Source organism: Streptopelia decaocto (assembly GCF_964273445.1).
Source record: "Streptopelia decaocto genome assembly, chromosome: 2".
In the NCBI taxonomy this organism is placed as follows: domain Eukaryota; kingdom Metazoa; phylum Chordata; class Aves; order Columbiformes; family Columbidae; genus Streptopelia; species Streptopelia decaocto.
Genome location: NC_138655.1, coordinates 21899418 through 21927380, shown reverse-complemented (window position 1 = coordinate 21927380; position 27963 = coordinate 21899418). Strand labels below are relative to the sequence as shown.

The window sequence follows — 27963 nt, the reverse complement described above, 5'->3', positions numbered from 1 at the left end:
ACGACTTTCACTTCCTACAGGTTTATCACACTTAAATTATTTATGGTTTAATACAAAGCTGAAATAATGGGCTAGAGAAAAGGCGGCTTCTCAAAACAATCCTTTATACATCGATTTTGAAGCTACTTCTGCCTAGTCTTTCCCCAAGTTAGCCTGAAAAACAGTAAAATCTACACAAAGGTTTATTGCAATCATACAAGGGATACATCAAGGGTCAAATACAACAAATACTATGATGCAATTTTACATTTATTAAACTACAGTTCAAAGCACAAATTTACACATTCTAAATACACTAAACATCTAATGAAGTCACACTGGTCTCCCACTGACATTTGATATATCTGGGCGAAAGACAATAACTTTACAAGACTTTTCTAACAGGAATCCTTAGTATAAAAACTGTGTACTTGTATGTAAACTGTTGAAGAACCCAAGTGATGGGTTTCCATCTCCACTAAGTCATCCATTTTGTTGCATATTTAAACGCTCAGGGGTTGAATGAACTTGATTTTAAATTTGGATGCCATTATCTAACCCTCCCACCTCCCAGTGAATTGTAGCTGTAGCTTGTTTTGCCTGGTCCCCATTAGGTATTATTATTTTTTCAAGTTTTGAAAAGAATGAATTGAATTCAAGATTGTTCCATTTCTTCCACACTGGAATGTTGACCAGACAAACTACAGACTTGCAACTGCAGGTCTAAATGAAGCGTTAATGCCTGTTTAAGCTGCAGTGGAAAAGCGGTCTTCTGGGCTCAGCTGAATGCAAGAAGGCACAAAGAAGAAGTTCTTCATCAATGTGTCTGAAGCAATTCCAGCATCTTGCATCTCATCCCTGAAGCAGAAAAGGATGAGACTTGTAGTAACATGATTTCATGTACAATTTCACATCAGAAACCAGCCCTAAACACAGCATTTGAGGTGTGCTGCCCCTGGGTAGGCTGCCCCCAGTCTCAGCAGAAGGGACAGTCAGCTGTGCAAGCACTTGGCAGCACAGCAAGGCCATGACCCTCCAGCAGAAGAAGCGCAGGGCCCTGGCTACCTCAGAGTTGGAACAGGTTACCCAAATCCCACCATCAGCACAACAGTGTTACTGCCCTTCCCACCTACTGCAAATGTTGTACACAAGATGCAATTACTAGTGTTAGGAAATCCCAGCAGCTGACATTGAGTAGTGAAAGGCTGTTACTCAGCAACAACTACCATTAAACTCATTGCCCACATTAGGTATTTTGCTTTCCTTTCTCAACTCTAAAGCAAAGTCGGCATTTTATCATAGCTCAGTTCAGCCTTAGCAAAGTCAGACTGAACAGTAAAAATTCAAACGAAAAAGCCAGAGTCTTGTGCTCAGTTGCATCTCCCTGTATTTGCCACCAAATCCAAATTCTATTTGGCTGGAAGTGAAGGAAGTTAAAACAATCTCACCACTACCAACAGAACTTTCTTACCAGTCACTGAAAGACATCATGTAGTAAATCAGTGGCCTCTGATAGTCGTTAAAGGTAGACTGTTCACCCAAGGTACCAGAACCCATATTATCAAAGAGCAGCCAATCTCCAACGCTCAACTCAGGAAGAAGACAGTTTTCCACAATTTGATCAAGCTCATCACAGGATGGACCCCAAAGGCTGCTTGCGAACAGAGGCTCATCTTCCTTGTATTTCTATAAGGAAATGATCCAGGTGATTCAGGCTTTAGTTTATTTAATAAGAAAATCTTCAAATACACAGAAGGATAATTTTATAAACAATATATAATCATGTACATACGCAGTGTTAGATTTATATAAAAATAAGGATAGTAAGGCCTATCTCTGAAAAATACAGAAGTACTCACCTTGTGAACCTCTGGGATAGTATTCCATTTCTCAGACAATTTACTTGCAAATGAACCATAAACACCATCATTTATGTAATACGTAAATATTGGTTCATCATCATTCCCGGTTTGCTCCACTGGAAGAAAGAAAAAAGTTGTCTGCATACATTTTTTTTTGTCATAAGTAGTCCTTTTGCAACCTAACTTAAGCCAACTGCTTCTTCCTGACAAGGGGGTTCCATATATACTGGAATGGGAGAATTATAAGCAGAGTAATCTGTATGAGACCAGATTATAAATTCAGTTTAACATTAAGTGTAAGACTTAATAAAATTAATACTTTCAGTAATAATCACTGTTAAGAATATAAATCCAATTTCTACTTTAGCAGAGAAGCAGCTAGATCTATGATGTGTTTTTCTATGTTCTTCTAATACACTTTCTGTAAAGCATCCAATTTTGGTTTAACCACTGGGAAGTCAAAGCTAGTAAGGAAACAAGAAGTACCACAGAAATGTGACCAAGAAAGTGAGATACATAGATACCACCTGGTCAGAACCCAAAAGTCGGGTTACAATGCAAGCCATCAGGGAGTCTATTAACTATATGCTGAGGCAAACCAGTGCATCTTGACTGAAACTGAGCAGTGGTCTGTACCAACTCATAACAGATAAACACACCCCTTACCTCCAGAAGGAAGAAGTTTATCACACTCAACAGTCTTCTTTGCAATGATGTTGACTGCTAGTGTAAATGCAGATGAAACATAGTAACATCCAGGCTCTGCAATCACATTAACACCAGATTCCTTAGGAAAGTAGACATCCAGCAATGGCCTGATGACATGATTAACCTAGGAAAGTGAAGTCAGAGGTAAGACTAATGAAACTTTTCTTACATATATATCAGATACACACACACTGAAAGTGTGTCAACAACAGCCTTAGTAAGCACACCAAAAGCTTGCTCTGCTCTTCTGTTCTCTAAGCAGTGCCCTCACTAGTGGCCCAAAATTTACTGCAGTGTTTAATAGGTCATTCTGGTAAATACTGAAGACTAAGCACCATGAGCCCAAACACTACACGGTCCTTCCTCCCAAAGCCATGGTACACTTAAGACTGCATAAGCAATTTCAAAGTTTGTTAAGCACAACAGATGATGAAAAATTACATACGAATCGAGAAGAACAAGGAAAGGGCCTTTTTGTGATCAGCTCTGAATACTGTTGTATTAGAAACAGAACTAATTATTTAATAGCAATGCTCAAATCTCAAGGCATATTTGAAGATCAACAAGTATTTTGGACAAGTAACAGAAAAGTTAGAATTAAGAAAAGCCCTGAATGCTGTTACTTTCTCTGTCCTGCATTTGAGGAGTTGGTCTTTAAGACAAGATTAACAGTGTAAACAAGTTATTCTATTTTATGTGCCACTGCATACTGAAGACCCCATCTAGGCCAAATCAAAGGCTTGCCAAAGCAAAGATAAAAGCAGGACCTTTAGCCTTCAGTTCTAAAGCAAAGTACCAGAAACTTGCATACAGCAACAACATGTTTTATGATCCAAAGCATGCTAAAGCAATCCTGGCCCTAACCATGCAATAGCATAACCAGTTGGACAACAGTAAACTGCCAAAAAATTGAATTACTACTGTTAAGGTGGTTTAGGATGATAATTTAACCCATGAAATGCTCATCTGATACGAACAGAATTAAAAAAATCATGATCATCTCCAAGAACTGATTACACTACCCATGATAAATAATATAAACCAAATTATTTAGATCTTATTAATTACAATCTAACATGGAACTTAGAATATCAGCTACCAATGTTAGCTGCAGTTTTAATGTTAAACACTTCAGCTTCCTAAATCAAACTCAGTTTCAACTTCCAATACATTGCATACCTCTTCCAGCTGAAGTTCTGAACCTGTGAAGCCTCCACCAATATCCAACATGTTCATCTTAAAGCCAAATTCTTCCTAAAATGCATAGGCAGAACATAAGTATATGGACAACTGTAACTGTAAAAATATTTTTTGTTGCTCCTTACTGTGGTTGGTTTTAATGTACTTACACTTCTGAGCATATTTAGCAGAGTATGTCTAGTGAGGGAGTAACAGCATCATAAAAGTTAGTATAGCTCTATTAAACCTAGTAGTAATAGCATTGGAATGTCAACAGAAGTTGGTTGCACAATTCTCAAGTAGGTGTCCCTCAATTCCCATCTTGTGGGACCTGGCATATTCAGACAATATTTGCTGAATGGGGTGGTACATTCTGACAAAAGGAAGTTTTAGGAATTTAGAAATATGTATAATGCAAGTCTCATGTAGCACTTATGTGACAAGACTGCTACAACAAATTTGCACCAAGATCAGTAAGAACTTCAGTTCTGTTGTCCTCCACGTGTTACCAGTCACAGCTAACGCACTGACTGCAGTAATAAGAGTAAAGAGTTTTGCAGTCTTCTCTATGTAGAGTTTGAGTTTCTCATTTATAGGAAGACAGATGTTCAGAGAAGGGATTCTTGAATTTTGCAATATGAGAAGTACACATAGAACATGTAAGACTCACAAGAGTCACCCGAAGCATCCAGCAAATCCATTCCTCTTCATCCAGATTTGGATATTCCTCACACACACCACAATACGACCCCTTTATTTCCTATGATGCTTTGTTATTAATCTCAGAGATCACATGCACCAAATTAGTGCATGTATCATGACACATGCCAGCATACAAATGCTTAGTATTTTAATATAAGTTAATGTCAACTGTGTATAAGTTAATGTCAACTGTGTATTTGCAGGACTGAGCTCTGAATTTCTAGAAGCCTCTACCAAAAGTGGGAAACTGATTTTTTTATTTGAAAATGGCACACTAGGCTATGGCCTGTCAGTGGGACAGTATTCATTAACCTTTGTCCACAATTGAGATTTTGAAGTTTGTTTTACCTCTACCACATGTCTCACAATGGAGAATTCAGTCCCTTACTGAAAGTTTCATTTCCTGCATTGATATATAATATTTTAGAAATAATGTAGTTGGCTTATTAGTATGATTAGAATAGAATGGACCGTCTAACACAGCAATTGCATATGTGTATATATTTACTTACAGCCATGTCAAACACACACCGAGCATCAGATATAGCATGAATATATGTTTGCAGTTCCTTGCAAGAGCCTGAAACATGAAATCTGAAAGAAATAAAACTGCAGTTAATGCACTGAACACCGCAACTTTCAGATCAAGCAAACTGTTTAACCATATAAAACAGCAATGGAAGCAATTCATTCCCCAAGTGGCTCAAGACAAGCAAGATAATACAGCAACTGTGCAAAGAATAAGCGCAGAAAATAATTGCCTTCTATTCCACTGGATTTGTACTTGTGGCCTGTCTTGCTCTTAACAAGAATGTTGTACAATATTCTCATATTTAAGAAACAACAGACTTACTGAATCTTTCAGTGGTTAAAATTTGTTCTTCAGTGGGCACCAATGCTAACACAATACCTGTATTCAGTCTCCTCTCCCTTACCCCACTTTGTATTTTGTCTTGATATGATCAAAGAGTAACACAGGACCTAACTCTTTGAAAATCTAACCCCATGTTTATCTTGTTCAAAACCCATCTAAGCTATTCCATGCTACACCAGCACTTAATCTGTTATGCTCTTTATTGCTGGAAAGATACAAATCAAGTTACCACAGAAGTTCAAGAGAACAGCTAGAAAATAGGAGAGGCTTCTGAACTTCACTTTTATGCTGACAGAAGGATTTCTGATAGCCTATTTCAAATTGCTTTGATGTCTGTAAATAGCCACTCTGCTTCATACTAGTTTTTGCTTGCAAGCAAAAACTCATGATCCAAAAGTTGGTGGTGGTTTTTGTGTTTGTTGTTTAACCCTGTAAAATAGTGCCAAAAGGGGGGGGAAATTATTTTGCGTTCTACCTCTTGAGTACATCCTACAAACATCTGCTCAGCCAGCAGAGAACAATAAAGTTACTCACTTCACACCAACTATTTGGACTCCCAACTCCTTAGCACATTCCATGAGGTGCCTACAGTTCTTCAGGGTGGTGCCAAACTTCATATTCACCTCCTCATCAGCAGTAATGTCTTCTGTGGCAATGTGCAGTAAGAGCCTAAGAGAAGGGGAAGATGATGGGGCAGTTGGTTTACATCATCAGCACATGTGAAGCCTGAAGACTGTCAGAAGTGTGTTGATTATGTTGTCAATACTCCAGCTCCATCGATGGATGAGTCAAGTGAACCTAATAAAAACAATCCTGTACAGAGAAAAAACTAGCCATTAGGGGCTAAAACATGGAGCCAAGAAGGACAAGGGATTTCGAAATGCAGCAACTAAGACTCTTGTAGCAGCAAGAGTCTGTTGAGTGCTGTAATAAAAGAGAATGTTACCTTCTAATAAAGTACACTGCCTCATAAAACCATTAAGACTGTAATATGCTTTTCCCATCTCTGTCCTCCTTCCCAGTCAAGAGGAGAGCATGGAGATACTGCTTCAGTCAGTCATGTGTCAGATTTGGTTGAACTCAGCACCTGGAGAACCCCAGGCTGACACACTGAAAGCACACCAGGGCCGTCCCTCCACCTCCCCTCCCAGCTGAGCCTGCAGGCTGGAGAACGGGGTGGGGGTGTCAGTCCCTTCCCTGCCCCTTCTTCCAGGACACTTGTGGAGCAGGGTGGCAATGAGCACCTTCTCTTACAGTCTCACATTAAAGTGACACTTGAATAGCAAAAGCAAAACCTCTAGAGGTATATCACCAAAACTCACAAATTCAAACTGCTGTCCACTAAAAAAAGTCACTGGCTTCCTCTTCCCCCCACCCCAACAATACAGATGAATTAATTAGTGATGTGGTAAATTACACAGAAGTTGTGTCATAACATACACGCAGTCTGCACACAGTACATTACAGTAAACCGAGATGAAGAGCATCAACAAGTGGTAGAAGCTTTGCACCCAAAGCGAAATATTTTCAAGACGTGCAACAAGCAAAACACTACAACATACATGTTGGCCTAATTCCTAAAAGGCCCTTTCAAATGTCTCATGATGTGTTTAAAATGCATTTTAAGAGAAAAAAAACATGCTAAGTTCTCAGACAGTTTGCCCAACAATCCTTGTTAATTTTAATTTATATGACTTCATCTTGAGAAACTGTGACCAGCCTCTCATTTCCTGCTTCTCCACTAGCACAGACAATTCTGTTCAAGTAACCAAACAATATTTTTGGAAGCATCTGGAAAAAGTACTAGATAACAAATGGTCAGAAGTTAAACTCCTCAAAACAGAAAAAAATTTCAATCCCATAATACTATGGTTTGTAACCTCACATTAAGATTAGGCAAAACCATTTCTTACAGACATCCAAAGGTAAAATTTTACTGGCAAATGGTTATGGCAGCATTATAAGTAAGGCAAGACATTTTTCTACTGCAAACCACTGGAAAACTGCAAGTCTGATTTCTAGAAATCCAGCAGGATTCTTCTTGAGTTTCAACCAGTTAGAGCAGGGATGATGTGTGTGGATTTGTTTTGTTTTTTTAAGGATGCCTCCTCTTATGGCACCAACAACCTTAGCAGTTAAACTTTGCCTGAAAAATCCAAAGGTACAAAGGTATACAGAAACAAAAGACTAGGCACTCCTTTCTGACATTTCTTCTCTTTCTTTAAAAAACAAAAACAGGGGGGCAATCATTCAAGTTACTAAGATTTCCAAAGGCAGAAACATCAATTATAAAAAGAGACCTACCCTTAAGTGCGTTCAGCGCAGAACGTTACAAGAATTTTTGGAAAATGAGACTACAGCTTTCTAAGCAGGATTTCCTCAGCCAAAGCATTATTCACTTCATCTACAAAAAGACAACCTTGCTACAACAACTACACACAGGAAGAAACCTGTCAGCCTCACCTCTGTGCCTGGGAAGATCACGGAACAGATCCTCCTAGAACCTATGCTAAGGCACATAGAGATCAGGGAGCCAGAATGGCAAGTCCTGCCTGACTAAGCTCACGGCCTTCTATGGTAGAGTGACTACATCAGTGGACAAGAGATAAGTTATGGATATTGTCTTTCTGGACTGCTGTAAAGCCTTTGACATGGTCCCCCACAACATCCTTCTCTCTAAATTGGCAAGACATGGATTTGATGGATGGACTGTTCAGTGGATGAGAACTGGCTGCATGGTCACACCCAGAAAGTGGTGCTCAATGCTTGGATGGACACCAGTGACAAGTGGTGTCTTGCAGGGCTCTGTGTTAGGACTAGTACTATTTCACATCTTAATCAATGACACAGATAGTGGCATTGAGTGCACCCTCAGCAAGCTTGCAGATGACACCAAGCTGAGTGGTGCAGCTGACACACCTGAGGGATGGGATCCCATCCAGAGGGACCTGGACAAGCTCAAGAAGTGGGCCCATGTGAAACTCATGAGGTTCAACAAGGCCAAGTGCAAGGTCCCACACCTGGGTCAGGGCAACACCCAGTATCAATACACACTGGGGGAGGAAGGGATTAAGAGCAGCCCTGATGAGAAAGACTTGGGGGCACTGGTGGATGAAAGATCAGACATGGGCCAGCAACGTGTGCTTGCAGCCCAGACAGCCAATTGTATCCTGGGCTGCATCAAAAGGAGCGTAGCCAGCAGGTCAAGGGAGGTGATTCTGCCCCTCTGCTCTGGTGAGACCTCACCTGGAGTCCTGCATCCAGCTCTGGAGCCCTCAGTGCAGGAAAGACATGGACCTGTTGGAGAGGGGCCAGAGGAGGCCACAAAAATTTGCATCCTTACTTCTCTTGCTGTGGATGTTACCATAGACAACATCTTCTAAAAGAAGCTGTGAGGACTCAAGGAAATAAATCAATGTAAAAACTAACACACTAAAAGCACCAGAGATAACACTGGTAAAAACACTAATGACGTAAGAGAAAGCTACAACTATGACCACAGTTTTGGGAGAAGACCTAACAGTTTAATAAGGACAGTCTAGAACCCAGGGCTTTGTAAAGGATGTCAGGAATTCAGTTTCTTAGTGTGCTCTGATGACATTGAGGGAAGCTGTATACCTCATTCATCACTGGAAAGCACCGCAACGTTCACTTGGGCCCCAACTCCAAATTTCTTAAAGGCATGGCCCACTGCCTAAGTAAACATGTGAGGGATGTGATGCTTAATGAGGTGAGCACCCATCAGTCCAACAGATACCACAGTACACTGGCAACAATATAATTCTTGTATTTAACAGCTCTGATCACTTCTCCACAGAAAGCATCTGCATTTGGGCCAATACTGAAGTGACTACAAATAGAACTGGAGTCAAATTTCTCACTGTTTTAATAGCTGAGAACTACATGCAGTCATTTAACTGCAGAGTATGCCCAAACCCTAGATGGGACTCAATGCACCTACTCATTTATTTGCTGGTAGTTCCAGCCCTGACTTCAGCTGAAGCTACTAGTATCAAAACAAAATGCTCTGAAAGAAAACACTGAAGCCACAACAGAGCAGGAGGAAGATATACTTGCAGATGATGAGGTGACAGACTTCTGAAGTTTAATCACTGAAAATTTTACATGAAGATTGCCCTATGAAATCAAAATAGGAGATTTCTCCCAAAACAAGGGCAGAGGAACCTAAGACCCAGTAGGGAAAAAAGTCACAAAAAAGCTACCTTCAATAGAGACAAAAAGAGAAAAACAGATACAAGTGAATTATGTAAGAGAAGCTATGTACTTGCTTGCAACTCAAGCAACCCAGAACACAGGCAGAATTAAAATTTTCACCACACAAAAAGCAAAACTAGAATTTTGACACTTACTTAGCATTTGGATGGTTACGTGCAATTTTCTTCAGCTCAGTATCATTGTCACAAGTCATGATGTTTATCCCAGCTTTCGCTGCATACTTTATCTGAGAAGCTTGCTTGCAAGGATTTGTATATATAATGTTTTCAGGAGAAATGCCCAGGTCTTGTACCAATGCCATTTCAGACTGAAAAACACAAACATACCAACATTTGACACATCTAGTGCACTGTCTTGACTGAATTTTTATTACATGTGCTCTAGTTCTGTGCTAAAGAGTCAAATACATGAAAGAGAAAACTATCCACTGCTTCTAGGGTAGAAATACGAGTTTTCAACAGCCAGTTACATGAGTTCACAATTTAAATTATATTATTTATAACTATGGCACTTAACACTGAAAAGCCGATTTAAAACTAGCAGACACATAGAAGAAAATAAGGCACATAGATACACAGAAAATGAAAACTTACTTTACTGAAACATGCAAATCCAACACCAAGGGTTCCCAAAATTTCAAGTACACCTGGAGTAGAATTGCATCTTACAGGATAAAATGGCTTTATTGGTGCCATCACATTCTGCCATTGTATATTCTTCTTCACAAGCTTTCCAAGATCACCAACATAAAATGCTCTTTTTCCAGTCTAAAAAATGAGGAAAAAAGGGAAAATAAAATGTCTGAAATTGCAGGTTTGCTGTCAAAACCATCCATGAAACAAAGTCTTAAAGACTTATGTACATTTTTTCTTCTGTTATTAACTTTTAGGTTTGACCTTCAAACAATCCTCTTGTTTTTACTGTTACCTAACAATCTGAACTACTTTTAAAAAGTCAAAGGGAATACCTACCACTTCACAGATATGAGTGCTATTTAAAAAACATTCTGAGATTCCTGAACAAAATATACTACTCAAACGCCAAATGCAGACTTTATCTAAAAATACAGAATAGGTTACAAATCTCTTCCAACTTTTTATTTTCAGAAGTCTGCAACTTTTTGGAGGAAGAAAATCCACTGGGACAAAAGCTTCCACAGTCTCAACACAGCTTATAGCTTATTACACCAGGAATAAAATCTAAAGTACTACCATTATTTTAACATCTATCTAAACTCATTTTACTGGAAATTTGCTAGTATTTTAATTCTGGAAGTCAAGTTTGAGACTGTTCTCCACATCTCATGGAGCACAAAGTTCAAACAGTTTTAAGTGTGTTAAGGTTGCAGAGTCAAGTACATAATCTATGAAAATGCACAGAGAGTTTTCTGGAAACTGTTACTGTCCCCCTGTTGCATCTGTTACCATAGCCTTTCTCAATATCAAGTCATGATGTGGATGTAGCGGATCAAAATCCAAACAGATCATTCTGGATTTGTTTATAATGAGCATCCAGTAAGATATCTGTAAATGAATTGCCTACTTTATATCAATTAAAGACCATCACAAATATATGATCAATCTGAATTAAGACTGTACATCAAACGTTAATTTTAACACTTGACTTTTGCAGACATGAATATGTTGTGGCTTATTGTATACAATGTCTTTATTTCTGTTTAAAAAAACACAAATAGAAATTCCATCGGGTGGAAGCATACTGACCCCCTGTACGGGTCACCAGCAGGAATGGGATCTGGAGCTTTAGATCCATGGCACAGGCCTCTACCCCTTGAGCTAAAGGAGTAAATGAAAGCAGCAGGAGGCAGCTATCCTCTGTGAGCCAGTCAGTGGTTGGAGACATGACATGTTGCCAGTAGTTTACCTATTTATTTGCTAGACAGAAAAAGAATATTAGGAATCAGGATTTGGGAATCCTACGCCTGACTTCAGAAGGCCATGGGAGTTAACTATTTGCTGTACTATAGTTAAGCACTTCCATTTGAACATGAGTTCTGATAACTCAAGGGAAAAGCGAACAACTCACAGGTATGGCATGTTAAGGATACAGGATTTGCTTGATGAAACTTCTTTTAAAGCTCTTTCTTCCTACAAGCTTGTCTATAAAAAAAGGCTACAGCATCTTTCTGCCTCCTAAGAAGTCACTGAAGCCTTACTCAATACAACTATTATTGCATACACAGAATTATTTAAGTTTCTTTCCAGTAGATTGCTCAACCTTAATAGATTTTAGACCAGTTTATTTTCTTGAAAGAAAAAAGGTAGCACTTCACAACATGCTTGTACCCGTATTTCCAACAGAGAGAAGGGTAACGAGAAGATGTATAACCATACAACTGTGACTGACCACAGAAATTTTCAACATGGCTTAAACTGGCTCAGTGTACACATTTGTCTAAACAGTCAGGGAGGTAACAATTGTTCCCCAAATTTCCCCAAGATAATTCAGCCCAAGGCATAAAACCAGCAAAGAAACTCAATTAGAACTGGAAGCTACTTTACAAGTTGAGTTTTAGCCAACTGTTCCTCTGTTGCTGTCAGCTCATCACTGGTAAATACCTTGACCTAGTTTGAAGACTTAAGAAAACTAAACCAGAAGATTTGGAAAAAAACTCACAAAACTTACATGGGTATGTTCATAAATACAGTTGTCAATAACATCTGCAAGAGTTGCTCCTTCATCCAACAGGCCAATGGAGTAATTTGCATCCTCAAGAAATCCTTTCATCTCAGCCGTATTCCACAAAGCCGACAGTCATAAACCAAGAAACACAAGGGATGGGCTTCCAAGCCTTATATCCGGGTCCTTAAATTATGCAACAAACTGTATAAAAACAAATCAATGAGAAAAGAGGCACAAAGCATATTACACCACTATTTAAACATTGGAAAGAGTTTTCTACATCTGATGTACTACAAACAGACAAACTCTCTACAAAAGTGAAATATATTTTCACTCTGTCCACTCTCCATTTGCCAGGGATAAGCATAGTACAATTCTACTGAAGCCAAGAATAAAAGAGAAGCTGTGTAAGACGAGTGAGAAGCCACACATGCAAGGCTGCTCTTGCAAAACATCCCAGGCTGTGTGCACACTGATCCGTGTTGAGCTTATGCGAACTATGAAAATACTGCAAGCGTAGCATACTTGTACAAACACCTGAGCTACGCTTAAGTACAGCATCTTAAGTGACATTAGTATTCAACTAGAAGGCTGCCTGTAATACAATATTCCTGAATTTGTTAAAGAAAACTTTCAGTTTACTGATTCAATTTTAAAATTCTTGTGTTATTTCAGATTTCTGCTATCATGCTGAGGCTTTTTTTTATATGGTAATACATATCCACTGCCTTCACACATTGTATTTACTAGACATTTATTTTGTTGTTCTGCTCATAAAGTTACCCGCAACACTTAATCTTCACTTCAGTAGAAGTTAACAGAAAGAAGTCACTACCTTGAAGTAGTTTTAAAAATTGCAACTAACCTCAGTAAGTACAACTGGTATTAAAAGAAAGTAACAGTTCTAGCCCAGGTTTATTTGCATCTTGTTTATGGTCAAACTTTTACTGCAAGTTACATATTGTTTATAAGCAATGTTTTCCAAAAGACAACCTGAATCAACAAGGTCCCAATACAGAAAATGTTAATATGGATTAAAAAGTCAGGCTCAAGTGCAAATTGGTAGACAGCAGAGAACTACCAACAGCTGATTATATACCTTTATCCACCTTGCTTGACAAATACAACAGACTGCAGTTTACATTCCACTGGAGTCATAGCTCTTGTTTAAAAGCAATTCATTACTTACAACTTCGTAGCAACTGACCAGACCTTTTTTTTGTTTCAACTGTCATTTTTCTGACTAACATAAGACTGATCAAAACCAGCCCGCTAACTAGACTTTCTTTAAACAAACATCCATGACTTATTAATATCTCAAGTTACATAGTCTTTATACAAAATGATGGGGTTTTTTTCTAAAGCCACCTGTTATTTGGCCTTAACATTTTTCTAATTAAAAGTTTTGATAGAAACCAGAAACATTACAGCTGAACATAAATTGCTTCACTAAGACCTTCAAAGCTAGGAAGATAATTTTGACCTCAAATGGTCGCATTTGCTCTGTCCCATCTTTTTTCTACTACATCCCTATTGGCAAGGTAAGCTTAGTTAACAGTTAGTTACATGAGGAAAGTGACTTTTGCTCAACCTAATACTAAGACAATTCCGCAGCAGTTATTTGCTCCTGCTTGTCGATACATCCAATGACAGGGTAAAGAGCTAGAGTTTGTATGCTTTCTGCATAACTCAAGTATGCCACCTATGTTTGTAAGAGAAGCATTTACTATCAGGTGAATTTAACTCAGCGGCTGCAAGAAATGTTCAGTTAAATGCTGAATGATAAAGACAAGCATGCCAGGTAAGAACATACTTGTCTCACACATACAATGAGTCATATGCTTATTTAAGGGAATCTCAAAGACCTGAAGCAGTCATACAAGAGCAGGATAAATCCTTACATCAATGTGATAATTAGTAAATTACAACTATAAAAACAATGACTAGGTGGCAGGCACTATAATAACCAGGAAAAACATCTTCAGGCAGTTACATCTCAGTTCAAGTTCCTAAGTGACAGCTAAAATTCCTTAAAAAACACAAACCAAAGAGAGTAACTTGTGAATTACGTTTGTCTCAGAATCAGTGAAACAAACATGAACACCACAGTCATGTCTATGTAGCCACTGTCACCCTCTGAACAGGAACTTCATCAGTATCCTTGATTTGCTAGCTGATTAGCAAAGTCCTCAACACCTTCACCTCCATAAAACAGCCACGATTTTCAAGATCAGAGCGCCAAAAAGGGGTTTTGTGGGGTGTGAGGGGGGTTTCTGCTGTGTTTGTTTAGTGTCCCCCCCAAAAGAAAAGCTAGCGTCAGCACTTGGCTGAAAATTTGATGTAGTTCTGGAGTATCTGAAAAGTGAAGATTAAAACAAGAAAAAAGCTAATAGCAGGGCTGAATTCTTTTAGCATAATTTCTTTATAATATTACTTAAACAGCCTAATTTTTAACTAAGTTTTAAAGTACTTTACACATCCTTGGGAACTTGATGGTTGTGTACTAAACACATTAAACTTTTATCCTACAGTAACAGCTCTTCTGTTGTCTTCTTGCAAGAAAAATAATACCCAAGGAGAGGATTAAGTAAACAGCTATGCTGAACACATGCAAGCAAAGAGCAAAGCAATTTCCATTTTCAGCAGATTATACAAGTGTAGCAGTTATATTAATCATTCAAAACCCACTATTTTTTTTAATCCTTTTGTGACACTGAAGACAAACATCCTTTATGCTTCATCTGATATAACATCTTTTGGTACACATCTAATCTGTCCCATAACTTCAGAAAAAGTCAAACAAAACTCAGTGGCAACAAACATCTTGACATATGTTCCTCCTTCCTCCTTCCTGCTCACATTTGACCAGTAAATACTCTAAGAACCTGCAACAGAATGCATGTCAGTGATGGGCTGGCAGAAGCCTCATATCTGAACTTCTTTTTATTGTTTATTGAAGTTGGACAAATCCTGTGTTTCTGATCACAAGCTCACAATTCCCCAACATATTGTACACACCGGTAAAAAAGTCCAAGGTCAAAACTAAAGCATTTCAACGATTTACTGTATATATAAGGGTACTACTAAACTAGATTTTAAAGTTTTGGTGTTGTGGGTTTTTTTGTTGTTGTTTTTTTCTTCACACCACAAGCCACTTTGTACACTCTAAAGCATGCAGATGGTCAAAAGTCCCTTCCACTGCTCGAAAGCAGCCCTCTGATCTGCCCTGCTGGGAAGTCTCAGTACACCCAGTGGAACCAGTCAGGGCACTGAATAGATTTTTAGTCCTACCAGACATACACACACCCTGGCAGACTAATTGCTTGTGCTTCCTATTTCAAATGAAGCAGCTCAATCTAAAGAACAGCTAGCCTTTTTTCTTTGAGCCTTGGTGTTCATCTGAGTTACAATGAAGGAGATTTAAGCTAATTTTGTATTACTCTTAAATAAAAGAGATTTTCATAGTTAATGACTGTGGTGTCTATAGCTTTCAGACAGAGATGGTGTAGAAGAACACTTTCCTCTAAAAGCTGCACTTTTACTGTTGGGGAAATCCTGTGGGGAAAGGGATAAAACTGGTTTAAGTAAAGCATGTGGGAGGAGGCCTCTTTACCACTAACCCCCCCAAAACAACAACAAAAAAAACCCATTTATATGATAAGTGAGCTTTGATGAAGGTCATTTAGTAAAACAAATTCTTTCTTGTAGTCCATTCATCCAAAAGTATCTTATGGTCAAGAGGCAGGGATGAAAAGCGGTAATACAGGCTTAATAAAATAGCTTGCAACAAACCATAAACAACCTAGTATAACCTCTCCAAGGCTGCTAAACAGCAACTGCTTTTTCTAAGCATGTTCATGACATCGAAGCTTTGTCATTTAGCAAAATTCCTCTACTAAAAAAGCTAACATCAGCCTACCAGCTTCTCTCCTTGCACTCACAGCCTATTCCTCTCCAATTTCTCCTGCTCTGGAAGAAATAACATCTTTTCAGTCTGGTTGAGAACAAGATAGGAAGAATACTCTACAAAGGGAAAACTGAAATTCCTACCAGCACCACCACAAAACAGTGCACACTTGAGAAAGGCTTCTTTAAGGCAGGATCTGGGATTGTACTATGACCTCACCCTGCTCTGACTGGACCCCCTCCTGAAGGAGGGGTGGGGAGAATCAATGATAAAATTAATGAAAGATCAAATAAAAACACAGAGAAGGAAACCAAGAGGGTGGTTTAAGACTTCTTCTGTGTAAGATGAGTCAGAAATCATTACAGCACAGAGTTCAGTCCCTACTGGAAGTGCTGCCTTGCTGCCAGTCATGATTTGACAGACTTAAGCATAGTAACACCACCCAATTTACCACCTGAAATGTTAGCCTGCACAATGCTCCAGGACATATATTTTAGGGCAAACAAAAGCTGTCAAGTGGTATGAGACTTCTACATAGGTATGCAATTGCTTTCTTTGAAGTAAGGTTACATCCTCAGGCTCTTTAGAGCTTAACACTGACTTCCAAGATGAAGATAAAGGCTTACATATTCAAACACTGCAATGAATGCAGACATCCGGAATAGAAGAAAAATAAAATGCTTTGAAAAGTGATTAACAAAACACATGCTTGTCACATGCAAGCATCTATAACAAACACATGATTTTCATTTTTTTTCTTCACATTGTCAAAATTACATATTGTCTGGCCTCAAAGAAACCAACCTTGAGGTCTGTTTTTTCATTAAAAACTTCCTCTGCAAGGAACAAAGCCTCTGCAAACCAAACAGTCCCCCAATAATGCCTTTCAGCTACATGTCTTATTAAGCGAAATAAATATGAGATTAACAATTATGCTGATGCAAAAAATGATAAGGAGTTAAAATACATTCATCTCACTTTTTTTACCACAGTGGTTTTTCAGGGTTAACAGATAAAAACTAGAAGCATTTTGCCACTAATGTGGGCAATTAAGTACAGAACAGGTATACCAGAAAAGCAGAAACACAAGTCTTCTGTTTTCAGTGCAGGAAATGCCTATTTATAATGGGTACATATTTGAAAAAATATTTCAAGATGCCTTTTCACGAATTTACATCCTTACCATTCTGTTAGCTGAATGCAGCCACTAACCAACTGATGGAAATGCTGAAGCAGGTGTCTTAATTTACAATGGCAGTGGACATTGTGCATCACCCAAGCTGCCTCTCAGCACAGATCCCCTGAGTGTCACAACAGAGTACCTGTACAGCTCAGGTCAGTCACATCCTACCATTCTCTCGGGAGTGTTCCACACAGTTAATAGAGCAATGTAACGGGAGCATCTCTGCTGAAGTGATCAATCAAAGCAGGTACATACTAAAAAATAATGCTCCATCTGACATCTTCTACAGGAACCATGCTTTCAAGAACCTCCTTTTTCTTGAAGTTTGAATACATTAATTCAAAGTCAATAAGCTAGCAAAGCTTACAAAAAAAAATGCACTCTTAAGTGTATATATACTTCTGTGGTACTATGCCAGTACTTCTCCTTCATGACAGGGCAAGCAGTTACTTCCCTATCCTCTCACTTGCTTAGTCAAGACTAGTGTTTGGCCTCCCCATTGATCCCAGCCCTCCTGTTCCCCAACTGTCACTCAGCCTCATTTAGACAAAGTGCAGACAGCTTTCAAGTCCAGCCAGTCCAAATAACTACTGCTTCCACTTGACACAGACAGAGCTTGTCAATAGATCAGATTTCCATTGCTAATTCCCTCTATTTCTGATCAACCAGATGTGGCAACAAACAGAACGGATTTTCAAAGGAGCAAGACTTCGGGCCATAGTTGCCAGACTTGTTCACAAAGCCAGAGCTGGAAGAGCAAGACAGAACTAAATCCCATGTTCTTCCTTGGCCAATGTAACACAAGGACAAAAGAGGGAGAGAATTATAAAAAGGAAGCAAGTGTAATGGGAATGTAAGTACACCTTCAGACAGAAGATTTTTATTTGAGTTCCATTAAAATATAGTAATTATATTTAAAAGCTCAATAGTCCTTTTTCCCATTAAATCACTTTAGAAGTTAAACAGGACTCACACTACAAATTATCTGGTTAACTTGCATCGCAGCCAGGTTAGAGGCAACTACCTGTGCTTCAGCACACCAGCACATGTACAGATTGACTGGCAAACACTTGCAGACTACTGCTACCTGTATCGCCACTACATTCAATACTGAACTACTTATAGTTGTGTACAGTATATTATTACTGAAAACATAATAAAAAAAACACACTGATCATCTGAACATTCAGCTACAAATACAGTAAGTCCAGTAGGTTTTCCATTTTAGGACAAGCTATACGTCACACAATCTGCCACAGCACATCAATCCACCAGTTAGAGAAAGAACAATCTCAAAGCAGCTACCAGAACAGTCTTCTCCACGAACAGGGAAAACTTGAGTCAAAGCCAAGATTTCTTCAGAACAGTTTCAGAAATTAACATGCATTTATATTACCTTAATATTTTATACTTTGTTCAACTCCTTCCTCTTAACAACTCTTCTGCCTTCCCAATATTTTTACTACTTTATTCCTGCTGAAGTGCAAAATACCATGCAAGAGTTCTACCCCCATACAAGAGTGAGCCGAAACTCAAACTGAACAAGAAAAATTTTTTCTCAGATCTTTTGCTTGTAAAAATCATGTGACAACTACAAAAGTGATATTCAGAGAATTTTCAGTGTTAACTGTATTCACTTGAAGAGAGCAGTCATCTGCACAGAACCAGATATATGCAGTTGATTCAGTACATTTTAAACAAAACCAAAATAACAGCCTCTGGAGATAAAGCCAGAATTCATGGTAAACCACACTCACCCTGTGCTTCCCTTGCTGCAGTATTTTCAAATCTACATTAAGTACCTTATTAGGACACATACTAACAACTGGCATCTGGGCTCTGCGGTCTTTAAAAAGCACCTGGCTCAGTTAGATGCACTTACCCATTCTCATTCTCAAGTTTTACATTAAAAAGCATTATATAATTTATAGGTACTAAGCCAAAAGTGCCTTCAGTCAGACAGGAAAAAAGTAATGCTGTACAAAATCAGCTTAACTCAGATATTACAAATGCATTTAAGCCTATTGTTAAAACCACATAAAGCTATTTCTTTATGTTAGCGGAACAGGATAACCACACACATTCCAGAGTTTTCTGTGCGCCTCAAGATCAGCTATGTGCATTCATTTGTTTTCAGTTATCATGGGGTTTGTTTTTCTTTAATTACATTTTTAAGAGGCAAATAGTTAAGGCATTTATAATTGGTATGCTATTTCCATCCAACACATAATTCCACATTCTACTGTAGCTGAACTACAACTATTTGTGGAAGTGGATAGTAATTAGCAAATAATGGACATAGGCATTTGGGAAGGCACACCCTCCACAATCAGCAATAGTTACTGTTTACAACAGCAAATTTTAACTATTTCAGTATAAAATACCCTAAAAAAAAATAATCACACTACTCAACAAATCATGATTTGATGTTAACAGTCACACAGCACCAATTCATGACTTCAGAATTACCACTGAGAGACTGAGGTTACAACATTTTATTTCAGGATTTCTTCAGCCAACAGCCCTAATCCACAAAAGTAAGTCTATTTACAAAGTTTACTCACACAAGTCTCTCAGAAATTCATCAGATAAGTGTTGAGGAAAGTATTAGGTGAATAAAAATTATAGTCCTCCCTTGAATGAAAGCCCCACATAATATGCACACTATCTTCAAATTTTGGTCATCTGTAACAATAGTTAACTTGTTTATCAAAAAAACAATACATGCTGTTTGTATTTCCGGAAGTGCTTATTCTCCTGCATACAGATGAAAAGAGAAGGAAAAGAGACTTACATGGACAAGTTAGGAGATGGAACCCTACTATCATCAGCTAGGTTCCCAAGGTGGCTCAGCGTTGAAGTCGAACTGTTCTCTATAAAGCACTTCTCCTAAGCCCTCTGGATAGTTGTAAACTTGATCAGAGATTTTGCCCTGTGGGAGAAAACACATACAAAAATAAATTTCATAGCCAGAGCAAAATAAAAGTTTTACCTTAAAACACTAACAAATGCATTTTCAGCAGTGCTTTTTAAGGAGGCTTGCAACACCTTAGCATGAAAGCTTTTAATCACATTAAATACCCAGTTTTCAAGAGCGAATGTAAGCTCTGAGCCAGATCAAGTCAGATGTATGAAGAACTGCTAAAACACATGAATTAGGCACATGAAAGTGCTTGTTTGTACTTATCTTTCACAGTCTGAACTGTAAGATTTTCAAAACTAAAGGCAAAGAGCTCTGCATGATCCTGCTTTAGAGTAGTACACCTTAATACTGGTCTGCTCTTCCAGAAGGGTTTTTAACCCTTGTAACCACTGTGATTCTTCCCCTCCCCACCTCCTTTCTATTTTAGAATTCCCTTGCCATGTTCTTTCTTCCTCTGCTGTGAATGAACGCGGCATGTGGGTGAGAAAGCTATGTGGGTGAAAAATAGTGCTTTATATAGCGAAACAGAACACCATAAAGACAAATCCAGAGATGACCAAGACAGTAAAAAGAAACTTATGCTTGCCTTCAGGAATGAGGAAACATTTCAGCTGGCCCTTAAAGGCTATTGCACACAACACCAAAGCAGCATTTAAAGTACAAGGCTAGCTTACTCAAATTAAGGTAAAGCAATCACACAAAACAGTACAATGAACATAAAAAGCAGTCAAGGAAACATTAACCAGCCCTGCTGAGAAGTTGTTCCTTCTGAAAGGAACTGTCATTTTCATTGAATTAAATATGCTACAGAACTGGTCATGTGTAAACCCAATATACAACAAAGTTTCTACAAATTCACTGTGGTCTATGGCATGAAACACGGGAGGTACCAATCTATTGTAAAAATAAATTTTTGCTGCTCTCATTATTTAAATGACACCACATGTGCTGCCTACTAAAACCTGGCTTCTGGGAATCACCTAAACCAGATGATCATCTTTTTGACCGAAGCTCAGCAAACTGCTTAAGTGTATTCTTCCACTTATTCTTGCTACTAGAAAACTAAATTAGTTTATGAAGTACTGAATTACAAAAAGTGAATGCAACTTGAAGGCAACTGTTTCCCAGTGTGACTCCACAGAGCAACCTCTTCAGCTTTATCATATAAATTAGCATTCAGTAGCCTGCAATATTAAAAATAAACCTCAGTGCCTCAAAAATAATTAAGACATTAGGAATTTTGCCAGCTAGAATTAATCTATCCGCAGTATATTTAACTTTACCCCTTTCTTCAACTAGAGCAAGAAGTCAATTACATTTAGTTCTCAGAGTACACACACAAAGCTGGCAACACTTTCCTTTCATAAAACTAACTAGTGGCTCCACTATTTTCTAGTGCTGTTCTGATTATACTCAAGAACTCATACAAATTTTCCAATTATTACAGGTTCACCTTTCCAGCAAAACAAGTAATTAAAAGCAGGTGCATCTAGAGAGAGCACATGACCTTGAGCACAGAATTTTAAAAAGTCGTGTTTCAGACAGATATCACCTGTAATACTGTTCCAATAAATATTCTCACATGTCCCAAGAAGGAAGTGTGCAATGAAAGCTCCCATGGAGTCAGAATGAAAATTGATCATTTTCTGTACTAATAGTCAACTCTGAGCTGCACTGAGTTCTAATTGTCCTTCAGAAATTTCTTTTACATGAGAATTATCTGAAGGATCTACACAGATGTACTGTCCTCTTTTGTGCAGGTTTGCCAATATTAAATATTCAGAGAAGAAAACAGTACAATTTAAATCTTTCAAATCATAGTAATTTTACTCTGCTTTAACCAGCATAAAGAGTTAATTTGCTCTACTGTGGCAGAGCAGCACTACCATTTTAGGCAGCAGGAGTGTATTAGATGTCCATAACCCATATGGACAAATGGACAAATTAGATGTCCATAACCCATATGGACCCACATAAAAAATAAAAAAAAAAATCACACATGTAATCACCCACAATTAAGCATTCATTGTTTGAGGGTCTTGAAGTAGGTACAAAAGCATTCTGTGCTAAACAGTGAACTTTGAGTTGCAGGAATAACCATCAAGGCAGCTTTGCCTTTTAATACTGAAGTGACACCTCTATGTGTGTATTTATGTATCATCTGTTACTATACTCTACTAGCAGGTGCCTCAAAAGTTTGTCTGCAGCTTGCCCAGCAACGCTGTACTTCATACTTGAATACCAACACTCATCTAGGGAACAAAATAAGCCCCCAGTCGTCCACAGCACATAGTTTTGCCAGAACAACTGCATCCCTGCAGCAAGCCCCACGCACACCAGCAGGCCAGCTGGGGACAGACTCTTTCCAGCTCACCGACCCCCTCAGCTGCCCACATCTAATGCAGACATGCCTACAAAACCAGGCACTGACTCATTTTCTTTGAAAAAATTATTCACTGCATCTCGCTGTTTCTGAGAAGAGACCCTTTAGTGACCTGAGCTAAAATATCCATGACCTAAGCCCTAAAAATACGGCAATATGATGACCTCGCATATTTACACCAACTGACAGACTTAGAGGCACCAAAGTTACTCTGGTCCACAAAAAAATGCAGCTATTCTTCTGTTACAATAGGCCTTTTCCAGATCAGGGCCAAGGCGTCGTGGCAAGACAGTCCCCAAGGGATAGTGGGTCCCTGAGGAATTCTCCTGTCATCTGCACTCTTGCTCCTGCACTACATCAACAGCATTTTGAGCTGAAATTTGCCACTATACTCAAATTAGTCCATTACACAATTAAGCCTTCCTTTCAGGAAGGGAAGGTCTTAATTCCCTTCCAGAGGACTCTGTCCTTTAATTGGAGAGACAGAATAATTTCCAGGCCATGCAGCCCAGCGTTGCTGCAAACACACACCTGCACCAGCCCGCCAGCATGGCGAGCACAGGCTGCGGTACAGTGTGGTACACCTGCTTCTTGCCTCCAGTAGAACCATTCCCACAGGACAAACATCTCCATTGCTGTTCACCACTGAGCACCCCCCACCCCCGTCTTATAAAGACCCCTCTTTTTCTGGGGTTAAACAACCTTCCCCAGAGCTCAAGGCCTAACAGGGGGGCAGCAGGCTGGCTGGGGGGGGGGCTCAGCCTAAAGCAGGCAAAGCAGGTGGGGAAGGGAGCTCCCTGCAGCCCAAAGCATATGGGGAGGGGGCTGCCATGTCACCAGCATGAGCCACAGCAGCAGCAGCATTGTTCACACGGTGACAGGAAGGAAAGAACTAGACTGGACCAGTCCAGACTGGAACAAACCCCTCCTACTATCACCATTATTCACAACCCCCACCTCCCCCCCAGCACTGCTGCCTCCCGCATTTATCTGAGGAAGAATAGCAGACAAGTGCAGTACCCTCCAAACCAAAAATCCAGCAGCCAGGGCAGAGGCAATGGGGCAGCACTCCCCTCTCCCCGGATCACACAGGAGACCCAGCCACGTATCCGGCTGGGAGGGCAGGCTGGTCTAACCCGCTTTATTGGACGCCACACAGTGTTTTCGTTCAAGACAGCTACATTTGAGTGGGACTACACAATCAAATCCTGCTCGGTCACCAGAGACTGCTGCAGAGGTCTGAAACGCAGTGCTTCTCCTGCCTACTGGCACATTTCAGCTGTGCAGGATTTTGGACTCCAGGAGACACACTTCAGAAAGGCTCTAAAAAAGATTTAAGCTCACTTCCCTTTCACAACAACCGGGGTCCCCCCAGCACAGACATGCATCTTCTTCGGCTGTGAACAAGCCCAGACTGATGCTTGGAAAATACCTGCAGTGCTGTCTAGTACCAAGCATAACAGCATCATCCTTGGCCATGCCAGATGACCCACACTCCTGCACTTGCACTATCTCCCTTACACATGAAACCCCCACTCCCATACCGTACTTCCAACTCCCCTACAAAGAGTAATGGGCACCTCTGCTGACCTCTCATCAAACAGGGAACAGCAACACAACACACACACACACAGAACACCCCAACATGCAGGTGCACACACTTTACACACACACACAGCCACCAGCTGAGCTGTGACTGGACTCTCTTGTCTGTACTTCCCAAAAGCCACCAGTACAGCAGTGGACCACAAGTACAAGGAGGTCGAGGCTCAACCAACAGACTTCCCAAATGACTGGCAGCACCAGACCTGCTAGTGCTACACTAACAGGCTGCCCAAGGGGAGGGAGAAAATGTGCATCCTTGAAACAACCAGCAAACACCCCTGGCAAGGCAAGGAGTCTACTAAGAGGAAGGAAAGGCTCCACTTTCTGTAACCCGGAGGACCCCCCCGGCTCTCTGCGCAAAGGCAATTTGCCTTATCATCCCAGCGCTCGTACCAGAAAGCGTCACTTGTGCAATGCCCTCTCCACTTGCGCAGCGCCCTGATAGCTCACTGCTGCCCCGCTGCCCGCTGTGCCTCCCACCCACCATGCCGAGGGGGACAGGGTGAGGCTCTGTGCAGGTGCCCACAGGCACAACTGGGGTGAGGAAGAAGAGGAGCGTGTGAGTGGGAGCCTGGATGGACAGCCACGGTTACAGACACACAACATGGCCTCTGAGAAGCAGGAGAGCACAGACGCCGCAGCCATGCCACCAGCACTTCTCCCGCCTCTCTGCCCACCAGCAGCCAGGCTGGCCTCGAAGCCTGTCACAGCGGCTTCCTCCGGGCCTGAGGGGGCTTCCAGTGTGCGGCTGCACTCCTGGGGGAGGGATCCGCCGGGACCTGGGCGGCAGTGAGCGCTGCCGAACCCGGGCAGCTGCCTCAGGGGGATGGGACAACACGCCGGGGAGCCCTTCACGCTACGGGGTCTAGGCGAGGACACCCCTCGCCGCTTCCCCAAGAAAAGACACACTGCGAGAGGCGGCACCGCCCGGCGGGAACGTGTCTCCCGCCGCGGGGCACTGCCCCGGCTGCTGAGGGGAAAGACACCACACAGCCCCCCTCCGCAGGAATCCGCCATGTTAGGGCGGCCGCCGAGCCCCCGCTCCCCGCGGAGCCGGCGGCCCCACCGCCCTCCTGCGCCCTGCGGGGCTGGGGAGAACCGGGAACGGCGGCGCCGGCGCGGCCCTGGCCTCGGTCCCCGGCCTCCCCCTCCCGCTTCGCCGCCTCTCACACGCAGGGCTGTCCGCCATGTTAGCGCGGCGGCCGCTGACCCCTCCGCCCGCCGCCCTCCAGGGCGCGGGGGCCCCGGCTCCCACTCGCCCGTTCCCCGGGCGGCGGTCCCGCATTGCCCGGCGCCCCGATGCGCGCCGGGGCGAGAGGGAGCCTCGGCTCTGACTCATCCCGCCCGCTCTCCATCTGCCGCCGCCGGTGGCAGCCGGTCTCGCCCCACGCCACCGTACGACCGGAGAAAAGACAGCAGGAAAAACCGGCCTCACATCCCTTCCCGCCCGGCATGGACACGGCGGCTGTGCCCGCCGGGGGCCCCTCCGCCCTTCCCGGGTGCCGCGGCCACCGCTGCCTCTTCCCCTCCTTGCACCGAGGGGAACAAGGGCCTGCCCCCCTCGGAGCCCTGCGAGGGAGATCCCCTTCCACTTCCTCCCACCGCCGGTGTCCAGGGACGCCCCGGCCCGCTCCGGGACTCAGGGTGGGCGTCGCCGCCTCCCGCCCGCCCGCCGCTACCCCCGTGGCGGGAGCCCCGGCCCGGCGGGGAGGCCGGAGACGCCGGGACCCCGGGTACCAGTACTCACGTGAGATAACGGCCCGAAAGATTTGGTAAATCGTCTTCTCTTTTTAGGCGGAATTTTTAAAGAGGGATGTGGGAACCTACAGCAGAAATACAGGCGGCGACAGCGGCGCCTTCCAGGGCCATAGGCTGCGGAGGCGACCGGGGGGGAAAGCGCAGCTCAGCGCTGGGACGGGAGGGCACAGGCAGAGAGAGACAGAATCGGAGCGGGCCGGGGACGCAGGGCTGCGGCAGCTGGGGCTGGAGGCGGGAGCGCGGCCACCGGGTGGCGAGACGAGCTGCGAGCCGAGTGGCGAGACGAGGAGAAAAGGCCGCTGTGGGCAGCGCGGCTCTTATAGGGCGGGCGGGCGGGGTGGGATCCGGCGGGACGCGTCACCGCGCCGACCCCGCCCCCCGCGGCGCCCGAGGGGCGGTGGGCGGGTATTCGCCGAGCGCCGCCGGCGGGCAGGGGCCACGGGCACCCGCACCACCCCGGGCCCCGCCGCGCAACGGGGAGGCGGTGCGGCGGCCCCCCGCCATGCTGCGGGCCGGGCCGGGTGCAGGTGCGGGCGGGGTGGGGCTGTGCCCGGGGGACACGACACGACCCGCCCGGCGCGGCCGGTGTTCCCGCCGGGCCGCCTGCCCGCCCTGCCTGGGACCGTGGCTTCTGCAGGAGGATTTCTGTAGGTCCTGACACAACAGGGAAGAGACCACGTAGGATTCAGCTAAAGGCGTCCTGCAGGATCCAGGGCAGGCGCTTACTCATACGTGACTGCATATGGCAATGTGCATCTGTGTTTTGGTAAGGGCTTCCACAAAACCAGGACCTGTCCTGGGTCAGCACAGCTCTGAGCAGGTGGGAAAAGAAAGCGGGTCTTGATGGCCAGCCAGAAGCCTCATTCTCTGAGTTAAGAACAGCATACTAACTCACACTGATTCATGGGGCACTGGTAAGCTGTTAATAACGCTCACTGGAGGAGTCTAATCATACCGCATACCTGGCAGCCTCAGTCTTTAATGAATTTCAGGCCTTCAGACACTTATAAGTAAATACATGAACTGGGGGATTTAGCTGACCCGTATATTTCACAGAGTTCCACTGAAGCACTGTGACGTGTTCTGCACATCCCAAAGCCTTCAATACTTCTGTAACACCCTTGTGAGTAAGCAAAGCTCAGCTATGAGTGGAAGTCGGAGATCAGGTGCCTCAGTTAAAGGTCACAAAACTGTTCCATGGTGGAGCTGAGGATGAACCCTGGTCTGCCAACCCCAGTCTACCATGTCAACTATACCAAAACACACAAGGCTGTTCTCTTAAAACTCATTCCAGTAGTCACAGTTCTTTCTGGACACTAAAACGTGTGGTTATCCAGTTCACCAAGACCCACCAAAAGATAGACTTGTTCTGGAAAGTATTTTTTCATCTCAGGGCACATTCATTTTATTTTTAAAAAGGTATGTTAGTACAGTTTGGATATTTTTTATTTTCTAAAGCAAAGCTGGGTCTGTTTAGTTTTATAGCAGAGAGAATTTAGAAAAGTGGTGTATCGATACACACCTGTCATCTCTTCAGAAATAAACCAATACTGAGGTTACACAGCATTTAGGGATGGAGTTTGTTTACTCTTTTCATCTGTTGTCACCTTCTCTTTTGCAAATCATTTTAAATGAGGAGGAAGCGAACTGACAAATATGGGCAGTCTCATTACAATGTCTCATCTTTCCTGATAACAGCGCTAGTAGGTTATGGATGAAGTCAGTAAAAGCAGGCATATTGATTACAAAGTCAGAAGACCTCTCACATACATTTGCAACAAACCCTGAAGACTAAAAATGGAGTGGTTTACAGTGCTGTTTTCTCAGGTATGTTCTGTATCTATCGCACCCTTTGTTGGTCACTTACCTGTTCATTTGGGTGTCTATTCTAGAACACAAGTGCAGGAGGAGGAATCAGGGTATGTAAAAAAACCCCAACAAGCCAAACCAAACAAGTTATAGGGAGATAGGAAGAGAGGTTTGGGCAGAGCTTGGACACAGCACAATAAATGTGAATCATT

The 27963-nt window shown here is 42.1% G+C and overlaps 1 protein-coding gene across 3 annotated transcripts; it reads right to left on the bottom strand.

Annotated features, from left to right (window-relative positions):
- Positions 1-84: 84 nt before the first annotated feature.
- AZIN1 (antizyme inhibitor 1) lies at positions 85-26233 on the bottom strand. Of its 3 annotated transcripts, none has more exons than XM_082046996.1 (12): positions 25932-26233; positions 20068-20205; positions 12187-12384; positions 10134-10307; positions 9675-9847; positions 5839-5973; positions 4943-5024; positions 3729-3803; positions 2508-2673; positions 1839-1957; positions 1451-1665; positions 85-837 (listed from the first exon to the last, which is right to left on the bottom strand). In XM_082046996.1, exons 3-12 carry the CDS (start codon positions 12286-12288, stop codon positions 726-728), a joined length of 1353 nt encoding a protein of 450 aa, XP_081903122.1. In that variant the 5' UTR covers positions 12289-12384; positions 20068-20205; positions 25932-26233; the 3' UTR covers positions 85-725. The 3 variants fall into 3 exon arrangements, with proteins under 3 accessions (XP_081903122.1, XP_081903123.1, XP_081903124.1); XM_082046997.1 differs by having other exon boundaries at positions 26012-26233; XM_082046998.1 differs by lacking the exons at positions 20068-20205; positions 25932-26233 and adding an exon at positions 11265-11435 and having other exon boundaries at positions 12187-12326.
- Between the last annotated feature and the right edge of the window lie 1730 nt (positions 26234-27963).